Source organism: Lemur catta, chromosome 9 (assembly GCF_020740605.2).
Source record: "Lemur catta isolate mLemCat1 chromosome 9, mLemCat1.pri, whole genome shotgun sequence".
NCBI lineage: Eukaryota > Metazoa > Chordata > Mammalia > Primates > Lemuridae > Lemur > Lemur catta.
The window spans coordinates 82,786,854-82,810,817 of record NC_059136.1 but is presented as its reverse complement, the minus strand read 5'-3'; the positions used below and the strand labels follow the sequence as shown (position 1 = coordinate 82,810,817).

Genomic DNA, 23,964 nt, shown 5'->3' with positions numbered 1-23,964 from the left:
ATACAGTAATATGTCTACTGCACTTTATGTTCTGACAAGTGAAGTGGGAATGATATTGGGTTATCTATCATAAAAATGAATATCCTGCCTGAAATCTGCTCCAAAAGAAAATTAGTTTGAATTTCTTATGAGGGTATAGACATTAATATAAAACCTGGCATAAGTTTTAAGGTAAAAATTATTATCCACAGTTGAGAGGTAGCATCAGGTGTTGGAAAAAAACCCTGAACTTGGACCAAGGAGAGCTGGAGTCACATCCTACCCTGCCCTTGATTTGTTTGTGAGCTGGGACAGGCCAGGTTTCCAACCTACATAATGCAGAGTGGCCTAGAATGCTGCCTGCATTTTCTTTCCTGTCCAGAATTACTGTGCATTGTGACTTTATTATGCTCACGCTAATTATTATATTGACTCATTTAAAGATTGCAGTGTTTAAATTACAGTCGTAACACAAGGTACATAAAATCACATATGGATTAAAATTTTAGTCACCAGTTCTACTTTGTATCACTGAGGTGGAAGGGGCAATATTTAATAGAGATCTACAATAAATCATTTTGTAAAGAATTCTTTTGTAATAAATCAATTTAGACAAATTAATCTATTTTTAATGCATGTCTTTTTACATTACAAAATTTATGTTACTTATAACAAGTATTTTTATTCTCTAATATGGGATGTTTTTAAATGTAGAGTTCACAAAGTAAAATAAATCAATCTTATTTTTATGGATTATGGCATTATGGATTCTTGATAAGTACATAAACATGAGACAGAGCATACATTTATTGAACCACAGTGTTCTTGGAACTACACTAGACACTGGGATAGAGGAAATATAAAGTAGAATTCCTGTCTTCACTAGACTTACAGTCTAGTTGGGGAAAACAGACTCCTGTATACAAACTGACATAAATTATAATTTTAACTTGGTTCCAAATTATGTATATTTATGGTTACTACTATGAAATCCTGCCACCCCAAGTCTGTCGAGTACATGGAGTAAAATTAATATATCATCGGATAATATTTCATAAAATTTGACTTCACTTCAGCATCAGATCTTTTGTATAGCCACTCTTGCTGACTTAAAAATAAATGCCTTCGCTTCAGATAGTTCCAGGAAATTTTTCTAAGGATTATGTAACAGGTGGTCCTAGACAGAAGCAGCATGGCCTACAGCCAACAATAATTATAATCAGGGCTTTCTGATCTTTCTGTCACCCAGCCCCCACCACCTTCTTAAACAGCTGCGAAGGGAAGTGTTTCATGCTATCGAAAAGAAGGGAATGATACAGAAGATTGTGTAAGTGGCATGTGAGTGACGTGTTCAGAGAGCAATGGTTGAGTTGAATCGCCAATGCCAAAGGAAAGGAAAACTTCGAACTGTGCCTAACCTATACACAGACGTAATGGCAGTAGGGGCAAGAAAATGGAATTCACCGTAGGGAGGGAGAGCAAGATTTAATACATCAGGAGGAAAATAATTAGAAGCCCAGATAATCAATTGCAGAGCGCTGCCAGGAAGCATCATGTTGGAAGAGGCCAGAGGTGATTACAAATGAGTCTCAATGTCACGAGGCAACAAAAAAGGCCAGAGTAACTTGAGCTGACAACGCTGGGTGCTGCATTCTGACGCACGAGGTCCCTGCCTGTCTTGGAACAAGTGTGATGGGTGAGGACACATCTGGAAGGCTGAGAACATTCTTTACACTCCATTAACACAAGGACACCGAAAACCTGGAGGGAGTTCTGAGGCAAAAAACAAGGACTATTAAGAGACTTGAAGAAATAGTTTACAAGGGAAGGATTAAGGCAAAGGGTAATAGCCATGGCAATGGGTAGAAAACAGTGCGAAATAACCTAACAAGGAAAACAATTAGGGAAGGACAGGAATGACTTGAAATGGAGAAGGAAAAAAAAAAAAAAAAAACAACCTAAAAGTAGCAGAAAAAAATTTAAAACTAATTAGGCAGGAAAATGTGAGCCAAATGGAGGAGAATTTGTTGCCATGAAATAACTCACTGGGAAGAAAGTATGTAACCTCTCAAGAGATGTGTTCGAATGCACAAGTGCGGAACTCTATACAGTAAGATTTCCTTACACTGCAGAATGGTAAATTATTTAAAAGACAAAAGGATAATGCAAATGGTGATGCCAATAATGATACTAGTAGCAGCAGCACTAAATAAGCCCTTGTTACGTGCCAGGCACTGTTTCACGCACTTGACATGTGTATTAACTCCTCGCAACAGTCCTGCCACCATAGTCATCGTCACCATCAGGGCTTTACAGAGGGAAATTGGAGGAGAGAGGGGGTAAGTAGCCTGCCTGTGAACAGACAGCTAGCAAGTGACCGAGCCAGGATTTGAATCCAGGGAGGCTGGCTCTAGGGTTTGTAATCTAAACTGCTGTGCTCTTCTACCTCTTTGAAAACGAAAGGAGAGAAAGTGGGATAAACTACCCCCGGAAATGAAGAGGAGGCCAGAGGAAAGTGCTGGGCTCGAGGGTGTTAAGTGCAAGCCTCCTGGAAACAGTCCCCTTCCGAGCAAACATTGGGGGGGTGTGGCCTTGGTCTGCTGCCCGTGGCTTGAAGTCATGTTGCATTTTGTCGGAAAAGGAAAATCATCTTGTGATTCTATGTGGAAAGGTCAGTTGGTCTCTAAAGACAAGAACCCCTCGCAGAAGAATTCCTACTGCATGTGGTCAGCCTGGAGGGAAACCCTGAGTCATTCGATGTGAGACCCTCTGACGCTTTGCCCTGCGCTGGCCAACCTGCCCAGCGGCCCTGGCAGAATCCTCAAGCCGTGGGCTGACCAACGCTTTCATTGATTCACTCATTCACAGATTCAACAAATAAACATTTTTCCCCAAACATACATTGCCACATTTCTCAGACTTGGGTCTGGACTCTTTTCAAAGAAAAATCTAATAAGAAATTTCAGCTTCAGAAACTCTAAACCTCTGTGCTATGAAAATATTTAGAAGACCAAGTTAGCTTTTAAAAATTATAATTCAAGTAAAAACACAAATTTTTAAAAGTCTAAAATGTGTAGAATTGCCAGAATACGTTGGGTCCGTGTGCTCCAGTTCAAGAAACAAAAATTGTGGATCCCTATACCGTGTGAGAGGACGGAGAGAGGGCTACGGAGATGAGGCAGAGGCGACATTTGCCATCACAAGCTTATGGTCTAACGCAGGTGGGATCAGAGGACGGTTGGGGTTGCCAAGCCTGGTTACTGGGGAAGGGGATTATGCCACTCAGAGGACACATCCAAGGAGCGAAGTAAATTTGAAAGGAAAATGGTTAATTCCATTTTGGACAGTTGTGTTAAGGAGCAAATAAAACATTCAGATGGAGATACTCTACAGGTACAGATGCTCCTCAGCTCACAGTGGGGTCACGTCCTGATAACCTCATCATAAGTCAAAAATGTCGTTAAGTCAAAAATGCATTTAATACACATAAACTCGCAAACATCATAACTTAGCCTAGCCTACCTTAAACGTCCTCAGAACACTTACATTAGCTCACAGGTGGTCAAAATCACCAAACACAAAGTATTTTGTAGTAATGTGATGAGTATTTCATATGATTTATTGAATACTGTACTGAATGCAGATTGCATTTGTGCCATCAAATTGGAAGTTGAACCACCGTAAGTCGGGGTCATCTGTAGTTATATATCAAAGACAAAAGCAAGCTAAAGAGCTATGGCATAGGGACACCCAAATGGTGTACATTGACTAAATTTAAGATTCGAAACTATGTGCTTTAAGACCAATGCCAATAAAGTGCCTCAATAATAGAATCCGTTTTCATTATCCCCAGCCACTCTTCCAGGACCTACTTGTTGCCTTAGATGTAATTGGAAACACCTATATGGAAAGTGGCTTTGACATGAAAAGCTTCTCTGCCTGGCCACAGAGCATGGTCTCTCCCAAAAACAAAAGGTTACAGCCTTATAATATCAGAAAGAGTAAAACCTGCATACATGTGTGTATGTCTGCATAGGTGCATTTGTGTGCATACTCATATATACAGACACACACATACACATATACCTGTACATGCATACAGAAAATAAAGTTTTCTCTGGCCATTCATACTTGAGGGGTTACCACACATTTAGGTTTACTCAAAATAGTGCTTGTTTATACCTGCTTTCCTAGTGTAATTACAGTAATTACAAATAGCACCCTCTTTCTCTCTCAAAAGTGTCCCAGCAATACATTCATGGCTACCCTTCTGATAGCTGTAAGGTCTTTGACATCAAGATCTAACCCCTCTTATTCCTGGAATCCCAGCCTCCCTTTGTCTCTCCTTACTCCTCTCCCGTTGTTGTCTTCAGCAGAGGACCAAATCTGCTCAGAAAAAAACAGTCAGCCCTGTTGCACAGGGGCCTCTCTTGAACGTGACATGCCAAAGTCACAAACGTGAAGTCCTCCTGGGGGCCTTTTTAATGAACAGTGGCATTTTTGTGACATACCTACTTTTATTCCACTATCATTGTATGAAAATTAGTCATCTATGGAGTAACTCTATGTTGATAGAATTATTATCCATAATAGACATACATGTTCATAAATATACATAACATAAACACCCATGACATAAAATGTATGTGATATAAAAGCCCTGACCACGGTTCTCTGGTTGGAAAATTTGTGCTCTCTGGATATGTGAAAACAAAGACAAGCTTTTCAATAGTATTTTTATAACTTGCAGCTCTCAAATAATAAGTTAGAAAACTTATTTTATCACAAAGACTGAACTTTCAGTTCTCCAATAGTTGCCCGGTGGTAGCATTCCACATCTCACACTGGCTGCCTCTCTCATTATTACATCACCTTAACAAAAGGGCATATTCTGGTTTTATTCCGGTAGGACCATATGACATAAATGCACCCAGAGTGCCATGATTATCATGGTGATATTATTGAACCATAACCCATGTACTTGGGTGCTACTTGTATTTATTCAAAAGAAAAATGTGTGTATTTCACTCTACCAAAGGATCACAATCTTCCACTAATGCTGTTTTGGCATTTACTATTACCTAGGTTAACTTTTGTTTTACCATCTCTCTCTCAAATTATAATTTCATATTTATGCATTTATTTATGATTAATTATTTCATATGAAAAAATAATTCTTTTTTCCCATTGCAGCCTTTTTTGGAAAATACCTCAATGAATATAACGGCAGCTACATCCCTCCTGGGTGGCGAGAATGGCTTGGATTAATCAAGAATTCTCGTTTCTATAATTACACTGTTTGTCGCAATGGCATCAAAGAAAAGCATGGATTTGATTATGCAAAGGTAATTTTCAGGCACTTTTACACTGCATCAATTTACTTTGTGCATAATGGGGAAAAGCCATTTTCAATGAGTTAAACTATCCACAAGATTGGCTTTCTACGTTCTCACAATGTTAGCATGAGAAATTTTAAGGTAATTTTAAACCCTAGCCAAGAAAAAGACTCTCAAGGAAACTGCCTTTGTGTAGTGATTTCTCCCCCTCATTAGGATGAAAGGCAATCAGCCTTCAATGAAAGTATCATCAAGAAAATAATGGCTCCTCTGCTCTGTCTTGTGATAATTTTTGCCTCCCCCCACAAACTTGTCCATGTAATCAAATGTTCATCTTGTACTGTTTTACTTTTCTTCGGGGTGAAAGTATATTCTGTCTGTGGCTTCAGATTTAGGTAAGAATAAGAGCAAACGAGTACAATAATTAAAGGTTGGAAAACCACATTCTGTGGTTTTACTCTTGTCTGACCAAGCTTAGTATATGTGACAAGGACACCTGCCCCGTAGTAGTGAGAGTCCACAAAAGCCTCCAAGGCTATCAATCCTAGGATTTCCAAATCAGTTCATAGACACTGAAATGGACATGTCGCAAGGCTCTCTGACAAATGGATCCTAGATTTGACTTAAAAATTCACAAAGGTTTTGTGATGGCTAATTTAAATTTAAAATATTTTTCAGATCATAAGTGAAGGGAAAAGTATCTCTGAATGTAACCGGCTAATTTGCCTAAAATATCCCCTTCCCTTCCAGCCATACCCATCTCTTCCTCATTTGTCTAAACGAAGCAGAGAATCTGCTCTATCTAACAACCTCTCCTAACAGGCTAGAACACTTGGTAGAAACCAGAAAGAGGGAACCTGATTTAATTTTGGCACATTGCTGTCTTTATGTTTGGCCTGATTTGAGCACAGGGGACTTCGTGGGAGATAAGGTGTAAGTCCTGCTCTTACAAACCCTTCAGAAAACAATGAATGCAAATGAATTCACAAACGTTGCTAATAGGCTTCCAGACTTATGAAAGTTGAGAGTTGCCAGGGACCTTGGAGGCAAATTTGAGCAACATCCTCATTTTCAAAGATGAGGGAAAATTGTCCTGCAGTGGCTCAGCCACTCACCCCGGCTCTCATTCCCAGTCGTGGCCACAGTGGCTGCATGCAAATGATGCAGACCACGTGCACTGATCGTCACTGTCATCGCTTTCTGTCTGTGGGGATGCTTTTCATGCTCCTTTTCAAGCTATTAACCTTTCTTCCCCCGTTGTCCTAAGGAGAGCAAAGTAATCAAGATTCTCTCCAAATACTAAATCAGCGTAACTTGCTCATTATCACAGCTGATTAAGTGTCAAGGACAACTGTGTCCGAAAAGAACATATATCTTTTTTTTTTAGTGAGGAAAGGAATGAAACAGACACTTCCTTGGAAGAGGAGGGGGATAGCCATTGTCCTAACAGAGACATGTGACACAGCTTTCGTCCCTCTGACACTGCTTTTGCAGCTGTTCTTGTCCGTAAATCCACGACATGTGATTAGCCATGCCTGGAAGTCTTCAACATTGTGAACATTGTCTGGGCACTTTCTGAACAAAGTTTATACTGGAACTCCAGGCCAGTGATACACACTTAGAGGAAGCAGGTGGTTTAATTTAAGTTTTCTTCTTTTCTTTCTTTTTCATTCCGTTTCCTCCCTCCCCCTTACAGACTTGCATCACCCGCCCCCCCAACCCCGGCTGTGGGTTAAGTCATTTTATTAGCGTCGGGCTCTAATCCCAGCAGCTGTATTGCTTTAGTTGTGCAATTAACACAGTCTAATCTGCAGGAAATCAACCGCTCCCCATATTCAAGCGTTTCAACTAGATTTTTGATCACATGTTACCGCTTTTCCCTGTGCTCCCAGACTGGGGCCATGGCTTTGATTAGTGATTGTTGTGTAATTCCCACAGGTGAATTTTTAGCTTAAAGGAAAGATCTTTTCTTGCGTTTTGTACATTTGTGTGTGCCTGTGTGCGTGTGTTCTGCAACTGCAAATTTGAAGTGGGTGTGGGTGTTTCCTGCCCTCGAAGTAATTAAATTTTTTGCCAATGAATTACGCCAACGCAACCTGAGAATGAAATATGTATCCGGTGTTTCATGTGCTCTAGCACTCGCATGGCCAGATTAATCATTATCTTGGGCAAACAGGACTTTTTTCTTTCCTAATTGCCACGTTGTGCATTACTTAAAATAATTTTTTTGCATGTCACCCATCTAGCAACCCCAGAAAATAACTGGCAGCTGATTTTCTCTCTTATTGGGGCTGTTTTGCTGCGTTGGGAGGAACAGTCTTCCTTCCTGCTTTAGACCTTAGCTTATCATTCGACGAGTTGCTTCTGAGCAAAGCAGTTATTCAAATGTGATCTGATGAATGTCACTTTTTGTAATTTTTGTTTTGTGTCAAATGTATGTTTCAGGACTACTTCACAGACTTAATCACTAACGAGAGCATTAATTACTTCAAAATGTCTAAGAGAATGTATCCCCATAGGCCCATTATGATGGTGATCAGCCACGCGGCGCCGCACGGCCCCGAGGACTCAGCCCCACAGTTTTCAAAACTGTACCCCAATGCGTCCCAACACATGTGAGTAGTAACCCCGACTGTGCAACCTGCCGAGCGCGGCCTCTCCTCCTCCCCTGACCCCCGTCTTCCCCTCTACCTGTGTCCTTCCATGCTGCATGTCCAGGAACACTGGCTCCCACGTGGGAGGGTAACTAAAGTGCACACCGCGGAACAGGGAGAGCCACTGCACACGAAATAAAGGGCCTTGTCTGGGGGGTTCGATTGGGAATCACATTTGCAGCATTTACAAGAAGCTACATGGGAAGGAAGAGACGTGTTTGGGGTAAATGGGGGAGATTTTTACCAAGAGTTCCCTTCAGTTGTTTTAAATAACATTCGTGAGTCTGATCTAATAATAATAATGATCACATGGTATGCTTTTCGTAGCAGCAGAGTGGAGACCCCCCATCTGATTATAGAAACATGGGTTTATTTTCCAGGCAAACACTGTAGCAGCTTTGCTGCAGATGTGCACTTAGGATTGCTGCAGAAAGCAGCTTGAGTGGCTTGCCCAAGAGGCCTTCTCAGGTCACAGCTTTAAAATGACCCCGTGTTTCTTTTTGAGAGGCAGGAGTCTTCCAGAGGAGAGGGTGGGGAGGCACCCGGGAGAGGGCTGATGGCATGGCGGGGACGAGACACACAGCAGAGAGCTGTGGCGTGCCGACTAGCCAAGGGTGGACAAGTCTGGACGCTTTGGCAGTGAAGAACATGATTGTGTTGTTTCCTCTGTCAACACGGTTTCTTCCCAGACATTGCAGTCAGCATGCAGTCTTGTCTTCCACACAGAGCAGCTGAGTTGGCTCTGTGTCTCCCGAAAGCTTGGCCATCAGAGAGGCAGGGAACAGAAAATTGATATCTGTTGCCTTCATCACTAAACCTCCAAAATTGGTTCTTAATCTGTTTGTACTTAGATACCATCTCTTTTCATCCACACTGATTGTTAGCCAAGATTCCAGACAGGAAGAACCTTACTGAAGGCTGTCTAGTTGCCAGTCATTAAATATCCCTGGACAACTTTTTTTTTTTTAATATTCTAATTTTGGTACCTTATTGTAACTAGTTGACTGATGACTCCTGGTCAGTGGCATATAGATCATCTCTATCATATCAAGTGATTTAGACTAGACAGAAGGAGGTCAGAGCTGACTTAGGGCAGGAACCAAGGATACATTTGAAGCCAAGGTGGGTAACCTACTGAGCGTGCCCAGTAATTTAAAGGATGGAAGTGTTTTAATGCTAAAATATTGCCAACAAATAAAAAAGTTGTCCCAGCACCCGAGGAGTATGGCCTGGATGAGCCGTTGTGTTTTGGAGTCAGCCTCCTGACAGGTCATTTAAGCTTCTGAAGACTCTGCAACTAAATTCATGAATGAAGCCCACACGTGGCAAGTAGCTCCCCATTACAGCTCACTCACAAATTTAGTAGGCAGCTGATTCAATGAAAGGAAAAAGTCTTACGAGTTTCTTCAATACCCTGAAACCCACCTTTTCTCATTTCTGTTGAATCAACAATCACTTTGTGTAGCAGAATCCCAGCCTAAGGTGACTTTCCACAACTGTAAACCTTACAAGTGTTTCCCTGAGCTTGAGGAGGAGTTGACAGAATAAGGTGTTTTATGGCTCCTTGGACGTCAGCCTGCCTTTGAAGCTTCCAGACAAGGTCCTAAGCTTAGGGGGAAAATTAGCCGTAGGTCAAGAGGTTCTGACAGCTCTGTTGCATGTATAGACAGTAATTGCATGAGGAGAGGAGTCTGCAGAGTTCTCAACAATGGCTTTTAAAAAAGTATGTCTGATTCCAGCAATTGAAAATTCCATTTAGTTCCACAAATATATATGGATTTAGTGCCCCTGTGACACTCTACAGCACAGCAGGGATACGAGCATGAGGAAGGCACATTTGCTCACAGTTAGGGACCAAGAAGCTAGGACAGGAGTTGATACCCTGGAGCCTGCAGTCCAAATTCAGTTCGCCACCAGTTTTTGTTAATAAAATTTTGTTGAGACACAGCTCTGCCCATTCATTTATGTATTGCCTCTGGCTGCTTTCATAATTGAACAGCCAAGATGAGTAGTTGTGGCGGATACTGTATGACCTGCAAAACATAGAATATTTACTATCATCCTTTACAGAATATGTCTAGCTTGACCCCTGCTCTAGGGAGAGGACGGGGGCGGGGGGAGGGGCATGTCCGAATAGCCGTATCACCAATACTACCAGAGTAGCAAGTACAGAGCAGAAATCCACAGGGCTCTGGGTGTTGGGAGGGAGAAGCAATCCCAGCTTTTGGGGGAATCAGGAAAATTTGTGGACCAAGAGTTTCTGCAGATGATTGTGTAGAGATTGGGTAGATGATTTCAGGAAGAGAATATGGCAGGGACAAGTGGTCACTGCATAAGAAGGCAATCTCAGATGGAACCCGGGTACTGGAGAATGGGCCACAAATAAGGCAAGAAGGGATAAAGCCTAAAAGAGAAACTTGTAGAATATTGAGGATGTCAGCGGGTTTGTATGCAACTGCAAGCAGAGAATCACTGGAGGTCATTAAATAAAGTGGTAACAAAATATGAGATGGCTCAGTCATTTCCACAAGCAAATAGATTCAGTTATTCCGTTTTAGTTCAAATGAACCATCTATGCCCTTGTATGGAGCAAAATCTACATGTGGCAGAATGAAGAGTATTCAGGCCTTAGAGTCAAACAAGCCTGGTTTCCTGTCTCCGAGGTCCTCACTAAGCCTCTGGGCACTTTCTTTAACTTCTGGGAACCTCCATTGTCTCATTGGTAAAATGGGACAATACTAGCACCTTGATGTGATGTCATGAATGAAATTAAGAAAGGCAACACAACATTTCCAAACTCATTTTATGAGGCTGCCATTACCCTCCTACTAAAGCCAGAGAAGGATACTACAAAAGAAGAAAAGTACAGGCCAATATTCCTGATGAACATAGATGCCAACATTCTCAACAAAATACTAGCAAACCAATTACAACAACACATTAAGGATCATTCACCAGGATCAAAGAGCTACAAGTAGAACTTGTACATGCCTTTTTCCCATTATTCTGGCCTTAGTTCAAATTTCCCCTCTCCAGACCACCCCTGGTTGCCTAACTGCAGATGCTTTCTTTTCCCCCAATCTCTGTCCTATTACCCGTTCTTATTTCTTCATTGCACTTATCATGAAATGAAATTACCTTTTGACATTTAAAAAAAAAAAAGAAAGAAAGGCAGCCAGTTATAGTCTCCATATAGGGCCTGGGACATAGAAGCTAGTTCATACGTATTAATTTTTATTGATTCTTTCTATTAAGAGGAACCGTATGAAACTGCCAATATTCAAGCTTTCTTGACCTACAAAAAGTGCAATTTCACATGGTTCTACTTAAGGTTCAGGGGAAGCAGCTAGAGGAGTGACAAGTTGATGCTTGTCCATGGTGACATAACAAATCTCTCGACAAGCTAAAACTCACTTTTGTGATGAGCCTCTCACACCTGGCCATTCTGAAAGAACAGACAGGATAAGCTCCTATCTGGGCCACATTATCTTTTCCAGGTGCACATGTGTGCTGTGGGCAAGTGCCAGTTTGGAGAACACCCTTAGCCACAGAAAATGAAAATTTATGTGGTTGGTTGAGGGATTCAGTTTCCCTTTGCTGTTAAGCTTTGGGCTTTGTGTACCTAGAATATGGAGATTTCGCTGTGTCTCCTGCTGGCCTTAGAAGCGTTGAATTCCTGGCATCTTTGTTGTAAAGGGCTCGGGCTGCTGCTGGAGGAAGGGTCTGGAAGGAGGGAGTGTGCACCCCGTGTCGCGGCGAGTGAGTGCACAGGTTCAGAGTTCAGTCCTCCTGACAAAAGCAGTGAGACAAATTGAAGACAAGCTGCCGATTGTGGTGCATGGAGTTACTAACTGGCCAGCCTCCTTGGCAAAAACATTAGCAACACACTCAAGCGCAGGGATGCAAGAAGTTAAGTGCTTTGCAGAAATATTTGGCAGACCCTGTGAAAACAGAGCAAGAAGCCGTAGACTCTGCGGTTGCGGTGCCACGAGTAATGTGAACACTCGCCTTTGGAGCTCCTTCCTTGGTGGTCAGGCATCACCCGGAGGGATCCCTTTCATCTGGCCTGGGGTTATGGCTATCTGACCCTCTCGGACTGGGGCGAATGTATCATCTTTCCGCGGGTTTGTTATTCCCAGCGAAGAGAGGAAGCCAGTTCAATACTGGCATGCAGGCTTTATAAAATGAGGGTAGGAGAATGAGAGCAGATTATCGACCACTTGTTGACAGGGGGGACTGTTTAATCAGACTGTAGCTCAACCACTCATGGCCTCTGAGAAATCTGAGGAAGGCTCCATCATAATAATGCAGATAACAATCCCTATAAAGCCCTTCGCTCTGGCTAAGACCCTACTACGATTTTCAGTAAATCATCTCCCCACTATCCCCATCCGGCTGCTGTATCCTCACCCTCACTTGAACATACCTGTGTCTCCTGGCCTCAGCGAGGTGATAATATGCACCTATGGACAAAGCCACGCCAGGAGAAGATTCCCTGTGATTCTGTGGGAAGCTAAGAGACTCCTTTATCACCTGCCTATGAACTGTGCCCCTGTCAGCTTAAAAAAATTTTGTTGTTGTTGTTCTAGTTCATCAGTTCTTTCTTCCCATGCCCAGAAATGTGCGTAATGTGCACACACACACACACAGGTCCAAGTGACATACAAAATCCCAGTAGAACAATCTGTGTCCACTAATTTGCAAGAATTGTTGTGAAAGCAGAGCTTTTGTATAAATGTAGTGTGTTCAAAGAAGAACTACCTCTGTAAGCCACAGGACAAAGTTTTTGAAACACCTTTGTTATCTAGAGCTGGGAAAAAATGTCTTGCCTTAAAAAGAATTTGCACGTTCGCACCTCTTTTCTTCCACAAATACATGAAAGGACATGATTTTAAAGCTGAGAAAAGTTTAAATTCTCCATAAAAATTTCTGATTCAGGCGGAACTAATTGTTCCCTGTTCCATGTTCCTACCTTGTTCTTCTCTGTATGGGTCGTTTGCTACATATCCGATTGATCAGTGTTGGTTGTTTACCCAGATCCCTGAAGTCCAATTGCACAACTCCAGGGGGCAGCATTCAAATAAAATACCATGCAAACGGTGCCCAGGAGATATGCAAGGCAGCTTTGTCCCCAAGGCAGGGACAAAAGTGTTTCATCTCTTAACCTTCCGGTGCCTGGTGAACCTAGCTCCTGACATCTTCCAAGCACAGTTCTTTTTGTTTACCAAATGAATAAACTTGTTAACCTCACCAATGAGCTTACATTAAAACATTTTTAAATGGTATCAAAATATTTAAACAATAGGTTTTATGAATTAAAAGGACACCTAGAGATACTCTAACTCCACAATTTTTTAGATTAAAAAAATGAAGGCCCTATTTTTAAAAAAGTCTATTTTTTTTAAACAAAGGCTCGATCGGCTTTGCCCAGGTCACATGAGTAGTTAGGGGCAAAACGGAAGCCAAAATTCAATTCTCTTGGACCCAGGTCATCTTTTCACTACACTGGGCTTGCTCAATTCACGTCATGGTCACAATTAATATTAGATGTGGTTCCCATGTATTTGCACAATTCTAACTGGTGTTTATAGCATCATTAAAAGACTCTCTAAATTATTTTTATTATATACCTATAATTAAGAGCATTTGGTATTACCCTGCATGTGTTCAAATGTTACCTTTCTAAAGACATTTGAACTCAGGTGGGGAATGTCTCCACAAAGTCAATTAAGTAAGTTCAATGTTAGTGAAAACTGAGATGGTGTGGCTTGGAAGATTAAGTCTAGAATTTCCAATTTAATGGTTTGAGTGTGCACCTTAAATCTGTGTAACTGGCTTATTCTGGGAATTGAGGCCTATTTCGTTTCTCAGAGAATGATGGTTCTGCTACCAGTACCCTTTAAGCAGGGTTTTTGATATTGTTTGAGACTAAATAACAAATGAAGAAAACACATGTTCAGATACAAAGCAGCAGAAACATATTAATTTTCACTGGAGTGACAGCAAAGGCCATCGGCAGTAAAAATGAACTGCTACGTTATTTGCAGTTTCCCAAGTATGGGTTTAATGTACAACATGTGCATTTCTTGAAACTAGTTCTTTGCTAGTAAGAATTATTCTCCTCAAATACCCACCCAACAAAAAGAAAGGTGACATTATTGATTTTCAGAATGCTTATTCCTGTTATGTCATTAAGCAATAATGGAAAGAAAATCAGACTTCAGGGAGGATTGTCCTGGTGGTGAAGGTTGAGCTTGCAGATGCAATGGACTGAAGTATCTGTGACCCAGTGTGCTGAGCAATAAAGCCAAACAAGCAATGACTGGAGAAAAGCAGTAGGCAGGGAACCTTGCTGGGAAAAGTCAAAGCTTCTAAATATGGAAATAGCCTATGGAGGATGACGGGTATGTTTTCTCGGGAGGATAAAGGTACGGAGTGCTAGTTCTGGGTAAAGTTCTTATCTAAGAGACAACAGAAAGTCTTACCAGGCCGGGCACATATACCTCTGACCCAGATTTTTTGTTTTTAAGAAAGCAACAGAAACTCAAAAACTACAGTTTGATTCTTTGCCTTCTCAATTATAAAGCCATAGCCAGTGCTATATGCCTTGTCACTGAGGCACCAGTGTGCCTTCGAGGGTCAGACTTTATTCTGCGTTTGCAACACAAGTAGGCCCAGCAGCTGATAAGGAGGCCCTGGAGTGGGAAGCAGGAGCAGCTAATATTGTAAATCAGGATGAAGGCCAAGGATTTTAGGACTGACTTGTGACAGGAAGAAATATATGTTTCAGTTCTCCTTTTTAGTGACTGGGATTTTGAGGCACTTTTTGGGGTCTGTGGTTCAGGACTCAGGTCGGTGGGATGTCGTAGAAGGAGATCAGGCCAAGAGCGGCCCGGTGCATTCTTGAGCTCCTCTGTGTACTCTCCTTTCTCATTTGTAACATGAGAATAAGATGCCCTGCCAAGGCCTCAGAGTTGCCACAACAATCCAATGAGCTATTAAACCATAAGCTCTTTTCCAGCTACCTGTAAGTGTGTGTATGATGTGGTCCCAGAATTTGCTCTCTAGAGTCACAGAAATCTTTGTTTCACCCTCACAAGAACTCTTTGAAGTTGTTATTCCCATTATATAGATGAGGAAACTGAGGGCTAGGCCAAAGAAAAAGTTGTCTAGGATCACATACCACTAAGTAACAGAATTGGGATGAGAATTTGGGTCTGATTCCAAAACATTCTGGAATCGCTGAATATGTGGTTTTCCACTTTTTCCTAAAAGAGTTACCTGTTTCTTTCAACGGCTTGTGTTCCAGCTCACAACCGCAGGCCCTGTTTGAATAATTGGAAGTCAGCCCTCAGTTAGGGAAGCAAGCCTTAATTATCTCTGGGGAACAGAGGGCTGCATCTTCCAGGAATTTGGCAGTCCTCAGCAGGAGGCAACCAAAGGCCTTTGGCAAAAGATCACTTTTCAACAACATTGTCAATTCCAGCGACCCCCAACCTTCCACCTGCAGGTCCCTGAACAGCTGCTGTTCTGTGGGAAGCTGTGGCAGTCTGTCTTCCCTTAAAAGGCAAATGCACACCCCTCTCCCTGCCGCCTGCTGAGATCCCACCTGGGACTTCATCCCCAGAGCCGGGGGTCATCTCCCATATCAAGAAATTAGGAAAAATTAGGGGGAGGGGGAGGACAGCTTTGACAAGAGGCCCTGAACTCTCCCTTTTCATATAAGCCAGATTTAACATATGTCTTTCTGTAAATCTGGGGGCGCAATTTGAGGCTTGTAATTTACTGCAACCTTGCCTGTTCCTCAAAGCGAGGTGTTACTATGCCAAGCACATCAAGGTAACCGGTGGGAGATTTAATTTGCCCACTGTGAGCCTGCATTTCGGTTCCCTATTGTAATTTTTATTTGTGTTGAGGTTTTGTGGTTTTAAAAAAAAGTCAACTACATTTATTTTTAAATTAAGCCAACCCAACATCAAAGGCAATAAGAGGAGGACATTTAGATATTATAAAGAACCCCTGTGTAATCTTTTATAGCTGTATTCTTTTTCAGGGCACGTATCAGTAAATGGTTAGGGGGCATTTCACTACCAACTTGCTATATTTCTCTGACCTCAAACTACCCCCGTGGGCGTAAAGCCCTTTGCAAGGAAATTTAGAAGCCCCTCTCTCCTCCTTCTCAACCTCTTAATCTAATCCTGTTTGTAACGCAACATGCTGCGTGAAGAATAAGAAACACGGGCTTAAGTTCTTCCCCACTTCCCTCGGACTGTGGCTTACTTTTAGATGTGAGGAACGCTTTCAGGCCAAAAATGGGACCGTTTGGTTCCTGCATCATTTACTTGGGAGGCAGAAGAAAGTTTATATTGAAAGTTTCTCTTAAAAAGAATGGCAATGCAGAGTTTGGTTTTTAAGACCATGGAATTTTTTTAATCCAGTTACCTCTTCGGAAGGTATTTGTTTATCGGCTCATGGAGGAAACTCATTTTTAAATGGTATGTATGTATAGTCGTTGTTCCTCAAAACAACTTTTTAAGACAGGTGCTATTAACCCCATATACAGATGAGCAAATTGAGCCACACCCTCTTTTCTGCACTATAAATCTTGTCTCTTTAAACAGGAGTTGACTTACACTTCTGGGCATAACTTGTACACTTTTAAAGACAGTGTCTTCTGAGCTAAATGGTATATTAGTGTTTGTGCTGCTGTGTTTTGCTAGGTAACCGGCATCCAAACTGGTCGTCAGGCTAACTTTGTGTACCAGGAAGGTTAATGGTCCCAAACTAGCATTTTCTACTGTCAAAAGAGAGATTCTGCAAACCTACTGGCAGAAGACACTGTATAATAACAGGTGGCATTTTTATGGCCCAGTGTACATGGAAATGTTCTAGTCTATAACCATGTATCTCAGAAACTCCAAGTTTTCCCCATGGGAAATTCACATCACCATCGAACCAGTGAAGTGCTCAGCGGAGACTCCTGAAATCACTGTGCTCGCAGTGACTGATTCCTTCTCTGGTTTTATTAATATAAGTAGTGGGCCAGGGTCACCTTCAGTCATCGTTATCCATAATGTTTCATTGATGGATCCTCCCCGGAACAGAGACTGGCAGTCAGATTTCTCAGTCAACATGGACTGTTGCTTGTTCTGTGAGGCCGGCTATTTGTGACGTTGTGGTTCACATCCAAAGCCATCTCAAATGTAAGAAGCGCCCCTCCCTTCACTTTTCCTTCATTTCATTAAAGCAAATGGGCTTTGGAATCCAGGCCTGTTTCTACCACCTACTAACTTTGTTAATCTGGAGAATTTACTTAATTTTACTAAGCCTTGATTTTCTCAGCTATAAAGTAGAATTAACAAACCTATTTCCCAGAACAGCTGAGATAATTAAATGAGTTAATGTATATAAAACACCTGACACAATACCTTATACATTGTACATACTACGTTTTTAACATTAAACAACCTCTATGTGCTTAATAACATTTAAGGGGAAGATTCAAGTAGATTATAGTCTGTTGGACAATTCAAATATGTATTATAAAAAAATAATTCTTAGTGTGAGAATTGCTCTAGCATAGTTATGTAACACCTATCAATGCTAGAGTGTGAGGTGATAGCATCTAATGTTCAAAGGAATTGGGTAAGACCTCAAAGAGAAGTTGACATATTTTTTGAGTCCCCAGTGGAATGCATAGGGACATCACTTGGATCTCTGCAATAGATTAAATATAAACTTGAACTAACCTGTCCTAGAACAGTTAAGACCCACTTCCCTGTGGCTAACAAAAATTATGCCCTGTACCTATATTGATTTATTAAATGAAAAGCTTTATTGGTAAACATGTATATTGCAGAATTGGTTATATTGCAGTATATTGCAGTATATTGGTTATAATTCCAGCAAATCCAATTACATTCATGATATTTATACACAAGTTTAAGAACGAGAAAAACTCAAAGACACTAAATATATATAAGCAATCAATAAAATGCTCTAATAAATTCAAGAGAAAAAAGTGTGGAAATTATGATTCATCATCATTCCACATAACATATTTACAACTATATTTAATAGCCTAATTAGCAATAAAATTTTTATGAGTTAACATCACGTGAGAACATTTCCTTCTACATTACTGAGTTTTATCTGTAGATTTGTAACATAACTATAATCATCTTGATGTGTTTCTTACACATTTTATTCAATGAACCCAAATGAACTTGCACTAATTATTAATACATGTTCAGCTGCCAGTCTTGGTTTTATAAGTCTGAATTTATATACCTTAGGAAGATATATGCTGTTTGGTGTGGTGAAGACTTCAGATCTTCCTATTATATAAACACAAAAAGAAGATACTTGTAAGAGAACCGTATTTTAGAAATGTCTAAATTATCTTTCCTAACTGATTATTGCACAACTTGAGATATTTTCCTAAATGGCTAAGTAAAAAATATATAGTAAGATTCCTTTCTGGATATTTTCAGAACTCCTAGTTATAACTATGCACCAAATATGGATAAACACTGGATTATGCAGTACACAGGACCAATGCTGCCCATCCACATGGAATTCACAAACATTCTACAGCGCAAAAGGCTCCAGACTTTGATGTCAGTGGATGATTCTGTGGAAAGGGTAAGCACGTGAACCTCCCTCAGTGATAGTTTTTGGTACAACTTCCTTTGTGTAGACTCATTCTTGCCAATCTTGTTTTGGTTTTTTGTTTTGTCTTATTTGTTTTTTCATTGTCCACCATCATCTTGAGAGCAAATGTACATGTTCAGTGACTTAATCGTACCTCCCTTGTCTTGGCCTCATTTTGTTTATCTCTCCAGACTGGTTCTTATGCAGCCAGTGACAAAGAGGAGAGAAAAATCAAATCCTCATAAATCAGGAGCCACACTTGCAAATACCTTCAGACATTAAGCCAATAATGGAAATGACTAAAGCAGGTCCAGTATAAGGCAGTAGGGAATGCTGCGGATTGTGGTGAATGTGAAACTGAAGGCCCCATCTAAGGCAAGCAGCAACTACTCAGCTCTGGCTAATTTCTGCTATGCAGAAATGTGCGTCAAGTATCATCAGGTCTTTTGACTTTTTAAAATAAGAGAGAAATACAAAAATTTTTATTTGTAATTTTCTGACTTTTAAAATGTAGCGTAAACCAAGCAAGACAAGCCTAAGGCAGGATTTAGCTGGATCAGGCTCAGAGGCAGCCTGTTTTTAACCCTTGGTGATTAGACGTGAGTGAGGATATTAAAATGCGCTTTAACAATGGATTTTCAAAGTCAAACCTAGGAAGTTTGGAGGTAGAGGTGATTCTGTGGGGTTTTGTTTTTGTCTTACCAAACAAGCAAATAAAACCTGTAGGTAGAATGTGCCAAATTCACAAAAGTTACATTTCAACTGTACCACTGGATTTTTTCCCTCTGGGATTGTAAGCAAATAGAAAACATGGATGATGTTCATGTTTGTCAGCCTTGTTAAAGTAACTCTCACTCTTTAAAAATAATGGAAAAAAGATTTGGGGGAAATCGTGGCAACACTATTGAATGTCATCTGACGCCATCAGGGTTGATCGTGACTTGTCCCTGTGCTGCATTTCAGTTGTATAATATGCTGGTGGAGACGGGAGAGCTGGAGAACACGTACATCATATACACTGCCGACCACGGGTACCATATTGGGCAGTTTGGACTGGTCAAGGGGAAATCCATGCCGTATGACTTTGATATCCGTGTGCCTTTCTTTATTCGTGGTCCAAGTGTAGAACCCGGATCGATGTACGTATTTCTCTGTTTGCAACATTCAACTGTCGTAGCTCATGTGCGTCTAAGAGAATTGAATTACCAGTCTCAGTGTCTGGTTTCCTTTCATCCAAAACAAAAAAAAGGATGTAAATAGGCTGGTAATTTAGAAAATGAAAACCTTTTCCCTACTGCCACATCTTAAATTAACTAAAGTGTACTATTTAAAGAGCAAGGAAAAATAACCATATCAATGACTAATTCTCTCAAATTAACCAGAATCTGTGTCTTCTTGGCCTCTCTACACAGACAGAATATGATCTTTGGGAAATCATCTTTGCCTTCTTTGAATCAGAGATTTACTGTCACTTTTTAAAACAACCAATGCCATCCTTTTAGTTTTTAATTTCTTCTTACTTACCACTAAAGAAATGTTTTAAAAGAGAATTAAATTTTTAAAAGCATGATTTTCTTTTAAGAGAAAGAGACCTGAAGGACTAGAGTTTTATTTCTGTCACCTTAAGCAGGTCACTGCCTCTTTGCGTCTCTTTTCCTATCATACAATGAGTCTCCTGTGCCTTGCCAGTCATATGAGAATGTTTTGTATAAAATGAAATTGTGAAGTCAGGCACAGTGGCTCATGCCTGTAGTCCCAGCAACTCAGGAGGTTGAGGCAGGAAGATCACTTGAGGCTGGAAGTTCAAGACCAACCTGGGAAACATAGTGAGATCCCATCTTTAAAAAATGAAATAAAAATTAGCCAGCCATGGTGGCATGTGCCTGTTATCCCAGCTACTCAGGAGGCTGAGGTGGAAGGATCACTTGAGCCCGGGAGTTTAATGCTGCAGTGAACTATGATCACACCACTGCACTCTAGCCCAGGTGACAGAGCAAGACCCCATCTCTTAAAAAAAAAAAAAAAAATGAGATTGTGTACATGAAAGAATCGTGGAAAGAGTAAAAGAAAAGGGTGGAAGTAGAATTCAGAGGCTGGAATGGCCCTTAAAGAGCATCTAGCCTGGACCCTTGATGAAGATGCTGAACAGACAACGTCAGTGCCTGTCTCAGAGTCCCTGTTTCTGGAAGTGGCAGCACTGGGGCCCAGAACCCAGATCTTCTGAATCGCATCCTTAGGCTTCATCCAACAGTAAATATTATTATCTTTCTCAAGATCGTGACAAACACCCTGGGAACTGTCAGATCTGTAGTGAGAAGACTTTATGTTTGAAGGACCAGGTAGCATTGGTTGAATTCAGTGCTAAAAACTGTATGTCCTTTTTTAGAATATTGATTCTAAAGCCCTAGTTCAACAGAGGAGTTATGGACTATTGGTATACGTGCTACAAGAACCGTGTATCAGGCCACGTCTCATCTGGCAGTGTGGTCAGAGCACAGGGGTGCGAGGCATCTCTCCAGCCTGACCCCTGGGCGGGTCCATTAATCCTGCTCAGTGCCATTGCTGCTGACAACTCACCCACACTGGCCAAGTGCCACCACCATCCCCAGGGGACCAGATGAGGGGATGAGAGGAGTTGAAGGCCAATGAGTCACTGCTGTGGAAAAAGCAGCACTAAATGCCACTTTCCACAGGAGCTGGGTCTGGGTCGTAACCATCTGTCTCTTTGCAGAGTGCCACAGATCGTTCTCAACATCGACTTGGCCCCCACGATCCTGGATATCGCTGGGCTCGACACACCTCCTGATGTGGATGGCAAGTCTGTCCTCAAACTTCTGGACCTGGAAAAGCCAGGTAACAGGTGCGTCAGTATTCCTGCTCTCAGCCAGCCCCAAACACGCTGAGCTCTGGCTGGTGGCCAGGCCAGCCAGTTACTGAAAACCATAGAGGCAAAATATGCTTTGCCCACGAGGATGGAGCCCAAGCTGAGCATTTCTCGGCTGTTCGTGAGTAGCATGTTGATGGAGATGCAGGCATGGTCTGTGGGAAGTGAGAGGTGTTTCTTTAAATAAACTGCTAGCCCAGATCCATTTGGAAAAACTTCCAGATGCCAACAGTAAATATTATTATTTTGCTTTCAGATTTCGAACAAACAAGAAGGCCAGAATTTGGCGTGATACATTCCTAGTGGAAAGAGGGTAATTATTGGTTCCTGGGGTGATTCTGGGAACCAGTCCTAGTGGGCAGCTCTCCCTGCTGGGTATTTTTTTCCTCTCCTTATTTTTGTTTACTAAGCATGCAGATTTCGTAAGCCTAGTCACAAGATTAAATGGTTTGCTAATTATTCTCCACTGGCCAGCCGAGTAATTATGGCTATATCAGAATTGTAAAGGATAAATTTTCAAGCTGGTTAATGGGCACAAAAATACAGTTAGATAGAAGAAACAAGTTCTAGTATTTGATGGTACAGTAGGGAAATTATAGTTAACAATAATTTGTTGTGTATTTCAAAATAGCTAAAAGAGAAGAATTGTAATGTTGCCAACAAAAAGAAAAGATAAATATTTGAAATAATGGATCTCCCAATGATCTTGATTTGATCATTAACATTGTATACATGTATCGAAATATCACATGTACCCCCAAAAATATGTACAACTATGATATATCAATTAGAAAATATGCCCCCCCAACAAAAAAAGAATAAATTTTCATAAGATGGGACCAAAGCCTTGACATGGGTATGAATTGACTGTTGCATTTCTCAGTGTTGGTCCTAATCAGACCAGTCAATTAACTACCTCAAACATCTTTCCCAAGTTCTTCTCTAAGTAGCCCCCAAGGCTTGCCTGGCACCCCAGGGTTTTGAAATTAATGCTTTGGGGGAGGAATAATTCTTCTTATCCTTACCTGTCATCTTCATAGTGCCCAGTTTGTAACTTTCACAAAGGACTCGTCAAACCTGAAACTCCTGTAGACAGAGCCTTAACATCTATTTCTTGTTGTTGAAAGAATGTGGAGTCCTGACAGGGAAGAAAAAGAGAACAGGCAGGACTCAGGGCTGGGGATTCAGATCACTTCTCGTGTAAGAAGCTTTTTCCTTTCTGTTAAAGCAAATTTCTACGCAAGAAGGAAGAATCCAGCAAGACTGGCCAACAGTCCAATCACTTGCCCAAATACGAGAGGGTCAAAGAACTGTGCCAGCAGGCCAGGTACCAGACAGCCTGTGAGCAGCCTGGGCAGGTGAGTGACACAGGTTTTCTTTACCACCATTCGTGTGCTTTTCCATTTCTAATTTAGAAGATTTTCAACATACAGTGTACATTTGTGTACAAATAAGCTTTTCCTAGTGCTCACAAGGGCAAGCTCACCGGGACACCTCTCCACTGACAGAATTGCCTGACTGGTCCACGCTGAGCCTCCTCATCACTACCTGAGCCCCCTCCCGTTAAAAAAACATGGGGACCTCAGAGGGTGTTCTGTGCCAAAAGACACTGGTTTCCTCTGATCAGAAGGTTCCCAGGGCTGCTGTTAACTGGTCCCCAGAGTAATCAAGAGGCTACTTAGTCAGGACATGGGCAGATGCTCAGCCTCTAGGCAGTAAACCACACCAGGAGACATGGGGAGGTCGTCCTACCTTAGGCTAAAGTCAGACGTCATCTACCCCAGAGTAGGGGACAGACTTTGTGACCAAGGTTGGGGAATGAAAAGGGAAACCATATTCTGCTTGTTTATTGTTTCTGCCTCTGCTCACAAAGGTTCTGACATCAAATATTTCATTAGAATGAATCCTCTTCATTAACAGAAATCTTACTATAGAATTCAGGGCTACCCAGAACTACTATCAATAAGAACAAAACAAATACTGTAGGATGAGTTAACACTGCTTTTAAGGAAAGTGAGAGCATACATATGAACACCAACGACTTTAAGCACTTGATTGAAATCTATACTAGCTGAAAGAAAATGCTGTGTCATGACAAGAGAGGAAATGAATTTCTGCAGCTTAGAACAAGATCAGGGGAAAGTGAAAAAAAAACTAACATTTATTGAGCATTTGTCTCGTGTAAGGCACGGTACACAGGATTTTACAAGTATTCGCTCAATTTAATCCTCACATCTGACAAGTGAGGTAGACATTGGCAGCCGCGTTTTACAAAGGGGCAGCTGGCAATTGGCAAAGCTGGGTCCAAACAAGACCCCAAATGTCCAAACAGGAGTTGTCTGACTCCAACACTCAGGCCACTTGCTGCTGGTTCCAAGGTAAGTTACAATAACTAGGTGAAGAGAAGTGGAAATCTTTCGTGAGTCTTTTAACTTATCTGACCTCTAGATATCCACAC

At 41.4% G+C, this 23,964-nt stretch overlaps 1 protein-coding gene across 4 annotated transcripts in view; it reads left to right on the top strand.

Annotated features, from left to right (window-relative positions):
* Positions 1-23,964, top strand: part of SULF1 (sulfatase 1) — a 162,666-nt gene that overhangs the window by 98,167 nt on the left and 40,535 nt on the right. For all 4 annotated transcript variants that reach the window (XM_045561945.1, XM_045561947.1, XM_045561948.1 and 1 more), the window contains 7 exons: positions 5,173-5,324; positions 7,761-7,930; positions 18,463-18,613; positions 19,586-19,761; positions 21,354-21,482; positions 21,763-21,819; positions 22,735-22,864. In XM_045561945.1, the coding sequence (XP_045417901.1) occupies positions 5,173-5,324; positions 7,761-7,930; positions 18,463-18,613; positions 19,586-19,761; positions 21,354-21,482; positions 21,763-21,819; positions 22,735-22,864 (965 nt within the window). The remainder of the gene's footprint in view (positions 1-5,172; positions 5,325-7,760; positions 7,931-18,462; positions 18,614-19,585; positions 19,762-21,353; positions 21,483-21,762; positions 21,820-22,734; positions 22,865-23,964) is intronic.